At 37.2% G+C, this 8,159-nt stretch overlaps 1 protein-coding gene across 1 annotated transcript in view; it reads right to left on the reverse strand.

Annotated features, from left to right (window-relative positions):
• The window catches only part of si (sucrase-isomaltase), a 217,565-nt gene extending 211,778 nt beyond the window's left edge, over positions 1 to 5,787 (reverse strand). Inside the window, exon 1 of the mRNA XM_061925793.1 lies at positions 5,664 to 5,787. Coding sequence (XP_061781777.1) covers positions 5,664 to 5,787 — 124 coding nt within the window. The remainder of the gene's footprint in view (positions 1 to 5,663) is intronic.
• Between the last annotated feature and the right edge of the window lie 2,372 nt (positions 5,788 to 8,159).

An 8,159-nucleotide genomic window follows, 5' to 3' on the forward strand; every position in this document is an offset into this window, starting at 1 on the left:
TGTATTATGATGTAAGTGTGTTCATGTTCGAAATAAACTAAAGAAAGAAAAAAAGAAAGAAGAAATTACATTATGTTATTTATGTAGTTTGCTAATTTTCCTCGACTGGTGCACTAACGTATGTGTTTTTTTTGTTTGGTTTTTTTACATATGTAGCATCAACTACAAAGATACAAATAATTGTTATTGCGACATCTAGTGGACATATATAGAACAGCAGTTTCTTTCATTCAAAAATTTCGGCTCATTTTATCCTTATCAAACCTATCCCGCGGGCCGGATAAAACCTGTCTGCGTGCCTGATCCGGCCCTAGGGCCTTACATTTGACACCCCTGCTTTATTCATTTAATCGAAAATACTGAAATTCCACGACATTGTGAATTTGCAAACAGCTAGAATTATACACAAAGCAAACTATAATCTGCTACCAAATATTATAAGAGGATATATATAAACTTGGACAATAAGGTAATTTAAAACATTTGTACGCACGTACAACACTTAAGACATTCAGTATATCAGTATGTGGAATTAAATTATGGAAAAGATTAAGCAAATAAATCAAACAATGTACTAATATGATCCACTTCAAGAAACTCTTCAAACATAAAGTGTTTACAAAGTACAAAGAAGAAGAACCATGATGAAGATTCTCAATGCATTTTGTCCATGCATTAATTTTCTAGACAATCTTATTTATTTCACCATATTAAATATAACTTACTTCACTTATTATTATTTATTTATTTTTAATTTATTTACATTTTATTTATTATTTTTATTTTTTTATTTTTTTTGTCCTGTCCAGCTTCTCAGGCAAATAAATCATATAGTTGATATAGATTTATTTTTAATGTTATTAGTTATGGACTATATTGTGAATCAAATTGAGAACAGGAAGTGAACACAAGTTTTTGCAACTGCTATGTAAAGGAAAAGGGGTAGGATTAAATAGGCTCTGCTTCTTCCTACTCCTTTTCGAACACGTTTGAATAGAGGAACTGGAAATTGTGATGCGTCATGTTGTATGCGTGCATGTTGGAAATAAACACAAATTCAAAACTCAAACTCAAACTGTTTGCAACTTGCTCAAAATTAAATGTTTTAAAACCAAAAATGTTGCGTGTCACCCGTTGCCGTCTCGTCCGCACGTACGTGACGGGAGTGTACGTGTACGTACACAAAAGTACGATGGCAGCAATGTCCAAAACACCCCAAAACAAAAACCCAACTCAAATAAATTGGTAACTCTATAATAATGTTTAAAATAGTTGAATAAATACAGAACTATTCAATCGACCAACTTTCTCCTGGGCATTCTGCTCATGTGTTTAAATATATCTCTCTCAGACCTGGCGCCTCCGGTCTCCTAGATATGGATATGTAAATACCACCTTCAGGCTTGTCAGGCGCGTCAACACGGCCGCCATCTTGAGCAGGGCTTTCATCAGACTGACTAGACTGGCACCAAAAATTTTAATCACTGATAGACCTCTGTCTGAGTTGATTAATGCAGGACTGTCCCCTGCTTAAATGGTAAATGGGTTATACGTGTATAGTGCTTTTCTGCCTTCAAGGTACTCAAACCGGTTTGAAACTATTTCCACATTCACCCATTCATGCACACATCCACACACTGATGGTGGGCGGCCCTAACCACGACCCATCAGGAGCAAGGGTGAAGTGTCTCGCTCAAGGACACAACGAACGTGACTCAGATGGCAGAAGCTGGGGATTGAACCAGGAACCCTCAAGTTGCTGGCGAGTCCGGTCTACCAACCGAGCCATGACGTAGTTTCCGTCACTACATACTAAAACATGTCAGAGTGCGGGATATAGTTCTTAAATCACTTTGAAAAGTTGTTGGCATCCGATAAAAAAGTTGCAAACAGTCTCTTTATATTTCACTCTAATGGTAAGGCTATACATATTTGTTATTTCCTTATTTTATTCCGGAATTATTCCTGTAATACCTTCGCTAACCTAAAGTGCATGTGTAAAGTGTTTGTAAATTTTAATAACTAACTAGAGATGTCCGATAATATCAGACTGCCGATATTATCGGTCGATAAATGCTTTAACATTTAATATCGGAAATTATCGGTATCTGTTTCAAAATTATTGGTATCTGTTTCAAAAAGTAAAGCTATACATATTTGTTATTTCCTTATTTTATTCCAGAATTATCCGTGGATACCTTTGCTAACCTACAGTGCATGTGTAAAGTGTCCACAACGCTTCACTTTTTCCACATTTTGTTATGTTACAGCCTTATTCCAAAAAGAAATACCTTAATTTTTGTCCTCAAATTTCTACAAACAATAGCCCATAATAACAATGTAAAAGGTTATTTTTATTTATTTTTTGCAAATGTATTCAAATTAAAAATTGTGGCATCAAATTCAAGTAGTGAAAAAGTATTGAGCAAATACCGTGAATACTCATGTAAATGGGATTTTAAATGTTTTTTTTTAAATCTTTAATACGTTTGTAAATTTTAAAAACTAACTAGAGATGTCCGATAATATCAGACTGGTGATATTATTGGTCGATAAATGCTTTAACATTTAATATCGGAAATTATCGGTATCGGTTTCAAAATTATCGGTATCGGTTTCAAAAAGTAAAGCTATACATATTTGTTATTTCCTTATTTTATTCCAGAATTATTCGTGGATACCTTTGCTAACCTACAGTGCATGTGTAAAGTGTCCACAACGCTTCACTTTTTCCACATTTTGTTATGTTACAGCCTTATTCCAAAATGAAATACATTAATCTTTGTCCTCAAATTTCTACAAACACTAACCCATAATAACAATGTAAAAGGTTATTTTCCTTTTTTTTTTTGCAAATGTATTCAAATTAAAAATTGTGGCATCAAATTCAAGTAGTGAAAAATTATTGAGCAAATACCGTGAATACTCATGTAAATGGGATTTTAAATGTTTTTTTTAATCTTTAATACGTTTGTAAATTTCAATAACTAACTAGAGATGTCCGATAATATCAGACTGCCGATATTATCGGCCGAAAAATGCTTTAAAATGTAATACCGGAAATTATCGGTATCGGTTTCAAAATGATCGGTATCGGTTTCAAAAAGTAAATCTATGAATATTTGTTATTTCCTTATTTTATTCCAGAATTATCCGTGGATACCTGTGCTAACCTACAGTGCTTGTGTAAAGTGTCCACAACGATTCACTTTTTCCACATTTTGTTATGTTACAGCCTTATTCCAAAAATAAATACCTTAATTTTTGTCCTCAAATTTCTACAAACAATAACACATAATAACAATGTAAAAGGTTTTTATTTTTTTTTGCAAATGTATTCAAATTAAAAATTGTGGCATCAAATTCAAGTAGTGAAAAAGTATTGAGCAAATACCGTGAATACTCATGTAAATGGGATTTTAAATGTTTTTTTTTTATCTTTAATACGTTTGTAAATTTTAATAACTAACTAGAGATGTCCGATAATATCAGACTGCCAATATTATTGGTCTATAAATGCTTTAACATTTATTATCGGAATTTATCGGTATCAGTTTCAAAATTATCGGTAGCGGTTTCAAAAAGTAAAGCTATACATATTTGTTATTTCCTTATTTTATTCCAGAATTATTCGTGGATACCTTTGCTAACCTACAGTGCATGTGTAAAGTGTCCACAGCGCTTCACTTTTTCCAAATTTTGTTATGTTACAGCATTATTCCAAAAAGAAATACCTTCATTTTTGTCCTCAAATTTCTACAAACAATAGCACATAATAACAATGTAAAAGGTTTTTATTTTTTTTTGCAAATGTATTCAAATTAAAAATTGTGGCATCAAATTCAAGTAGTGAAAAAGTATTGAGCAAATACCGTGAATACTCATGTAAATGGGATTTTAAATGTTTTTTTTAAAATCTTTAATACGTTTGTAAATTTTAAAAACTAACTAGAGATGTCCGATAATATCAGACTGGCGATATTATTGGTCGATAAATGCTTTAACATTTAATATCGGAAATGATCGGTATCGGTTTCAAAATTATCGGTATCGGTTTCAAAAAGTAAAGCTATACATATTTGTTATTTCCTTATTTTATTCCAGAATTATCCGTGGATACCTTTGCTAACCTACAGTGCATGTGTAAAGTGTCCACAACGCTTCACTTTTTCCACATTTTGTTATGTTACAGTCTTATTCCAAAATGAAATACATTAATTTTTGTCCTCAAATTTCTACAAACAATGACCCATAATAACAATGTAAAAGGTTATTTTTTTATTTTTTTTTTGCAAATTTATTCAAATTAAAAATTGTGGCATCAAATTCAAGTAGTGAAAATGTATTGAGCAAATACTGTGAATACTCATGTAAATGAGATTTTAAATGTTTTTTTTTAATCTTTTATACGTTTGTAAATTGTAATAACTAACTAGAGATGTCCGATAATATCAGACTACAGATATTATCAGCCGATAAATGCTTTAAAATGTAATACCGGAAATTATCGGCATCGGTTTCAAAATTATCGGTATCGGTTTCAAAAAGTAAAATTTATGACTTTTTAAAACGCCGCTGTGTACACGGACGTAGGGTAAATACAGAGCGCCAATCAACCTTAAAAGCACTTCCTTGCATGCTGGCCCAGTCACATAATATATGCGGCTTGTACACACACATGAGTGAATGCAAGCCATACTTGATCAAAGCCATACAGGTCACACTGAGGGTGGCCGTATAAACAACTTTAACACTGTTGCAAACATGCGCCACACTGTGAACCCACACCAAACAAGAATGACAAACACATCCGCACCGTAACACAACATAAACACAACAGAACAAATACCCAGAATCCCTTGCAGCACTAACTCTTCCAGGACGCTACAACATACATCCCTGCTACTCCCCTACCCCCCTTACCCCACCTGAATCTCCTCATGCTCTCTCTGGGAGAGCATGTCCCAAATTCCAAGCTGCTGTTTTGAGGCATGTTAAGAAAAAAATAATGCACTTTGTGACTTCAATAATAAATATGGCAGTGCCATTTTGGCATTTTTTTCCATAACTTGGGTTGATTTATTTTGGAAAACCTTGTTACATTGTTTAATGCATCCAGCGGGGCATCACAACAAAATTAGGCATAATAATGTGTTAATTCCACGACTGTATATATCGGTATCGGTTGATATCGGAATCGGTAATTAAGAGTCAGACAATATCAGAATATCGGATATCGGCAAACAAGCCATTATCGGACATCTCTATAAATAACATTTGGGGGTGTTGTCTGTCGAATTCTGAGGACAAAAATGAATGTATTCCATTTTGTAATAAGGCTGTAAACAACAAAATGGGGAAAAAGTGAAGCGCTGTGAATACTTTCCAGATGCACTGTAACGACTTGATACTGTGAATACTCATGTAAATGTGACTTTTTATATTTTTAATCTTTAATACATTTTAAAATTTTAATAAATAATGTTTGAGGGTGTTGTCTGTAGAATTTTTGAGAACAGAAATTAGTTTATTCCATTTTTGAACAAAGCTGTAACATAACAAAATGTGGAAAAAGTCAAGCGCTGTGAATACTTTCCGGATGCACTGTAAAGACTCGAGTGAAGTTAAGTCCGTGTTTTACGTACATTCATCATTTCACTTACCATCCTTAATGGTGCCAGGTTCGCCGGTAGCAAACAGAACTATGAGAGCGATGGACACCACCAACATCAATGCAAACATGACCATTAAGGTCACCTCCAAACCCGAGAACCGCCGTCTCCCCATCTAAAAAAACAAAAACAAAAGCATGATTACAAGCACCGACATTAGCGCCCATTAATGACACCAAGATCTCTGAAGGCGAGGTCTCAAAGGTCACACATGTTTTCCTGCCTAATGAGGCCCACTGGCAGGACACACACTCGTGGACTTAAAGAAAAAAATCAACACGACTGACACACGCATGTTGGAGGTGGGCATTAAATTAAATAACCTTTAACAAAAACATCTATGTGATGTATTTGAAGTTCGGACGGGCAGAACGAGTAATTGGAAAAAAAAAAAAAATAGAAAGGGATGGTCCTTGAATCTTTAATATTGAGATTACCAGGACAATTGACTTCTAACTTTGTGGGGACCGTATTAGAAGAGGCCCTGTGGGACCAATTAGACGACCCGGGACCTCTAACATTGTCAGTGACCTGAGCTGTTAAACTACTGTATTCCCTTTTGGCCATCGTGATCTCATCCTTGTTCTTCCTGTTCATCCGAAATACTGGGTGTTTTTGCTAAAGATGTCCGATAAATGCTTTAAAATGTAATATCGGAAATGATCGGTATCAGTTTTAAAAAAGTAAAATGTATGACTTTTTAAAACGCCGCTGTACGGAGTGATAAACGGACGTAGGGAGAAGTACAGAGCGCCAATAAACCTTAAAAGGTACTGCCTTTGCATGCCGGCCCAATCACATAATATCTACGGCTTTTCACACACACAAGTGAATGCAAAGCAGACTTGGTCAACAGCCATACAGGTCACACTGAGGGTGGCCGTATAAAAAACTTGAACACTGTTACAAATATGCGCTACACTGTGAACCCACACCAAACGAGAATGACAAACACATTTCGGGAGAACATCCGCACCGTAACACAACATAAACAACAACAGAACAAATACCCAGAACCCCTTGCAGCACTAACTCTTCCGGGACGCTACAATATACCCCCCCCCCCCCCCCCCCCCACAATATACCCCCCGCTACTCCCCTCCCCCCCAACACAAGCGCCAATAAACCTTAAAGGCACTGCCTTTGCGTGTCGGCCCAATCACATAATATCTACGGCTTTTCACACACACAAGTGAATGCAAAGCATACTTGGTCAACAGCCATACAGGTCACACTGAGGGTGGCCGTACTAACAACTTGAACACTGTTACAAATATGCGCCACACTGTGAACCCACACCAAACGAGAATGACAAACACATTTCGGGAGAACATCCGCACCGTAACACAACATAAACACAACAGAACAAATACCCAGAACCCCTTGCAGCACTAACTCTTCCGGGACGCTACAATATACATCCCATCCCCCCGCTACTCCCCTCCCCCCCAACACAAGCGCCAATAAACCTTAAAGGCACTGCCTTTGCGTGCCGTCCCAATCACATAATATCTAGGGCTTTTCACACACACACAAGTGAATGCAAAGCAAAATTGATCAACAGTCATACAGGTCACACTGAGGGTGGCCGTATAAACAACTTGAACACTGTTACAAATATGCGCCACACTGTGAACCCACACCAAGCGAGAATGACAAACACATTTCGGGAGAACATCTGCACCGTGACACGACATAAACACAACAGAACAAATACCCAGAACCCCTTGCAGCATTAACTCTTCTGGTACGCTACAATATACACCCCCCCCCTCTCCCCGCTACTCCCCTCCCCCCCCAACACAAGCGCCAATAAACCTTAAAGGCACTGCCTTTGCGTGCCGGCCCAATCACATAATATCTACGGCTTTTCACACACACAAGTGAATGCAAAGCAAAACTGGTCAACAGCCATACAGGTCACACTGAGGGTGGCCATATAAACAACTTGAACACTGTTACAAATATGCGCCACACTGTGAACCCACACCAAGCGAGAATGACAAACACATTTCGGGAGAACATCCGCACCGTAACACAACATAAACAACAACAGAACAAATACCCAGAACCCCTTGCAGCTTCCGGGACGCAACAATATACACCCCCCCTCCCGCAACACAAGCGCCAATAAACCTTAAAGGCACTGCCTTTGCATGCCGGCCCAATCGCATAATATCTACGGCTTTTCACACACACAAGTGAATGCAAAACCAAATTGGTCAACAGCCATACAGGTCACACTGAGGGTGGCCGTATAGACAACTTGAACACTGTTACAAATATGCGCCACACTGTGAACCCACACCAAGCGAGAATGACAAACACATTTCGAGAGAACATCCGCACCGTAACACAACATAAACACAACAGAACAAATACCCAGAACCCCTTGCAGCACTAACTCTTCCGGGACGCTACAATAAACCCCCCCAACACAAGCGCCAATAAACCTTAAAGGCACTGCCTTTGCGTGCCGGCCCAATC

This window comes from Nerophis lumbriciformis, linkage group LG30 (assembly GCF_033978685.3).
Source record: "Nerophis lumbriciformis linkage group LG30, RoL_Nlum_v2.1, whole genome shotgun sequence".
Taxonomy (NCBI): domain Eukaryota; kingdom Metazoa; phylum Chordata; class Actinopteri; order Syngnathiformes; family Syngnathidae; genus Nerophis; species Nerophis lumbriciformis.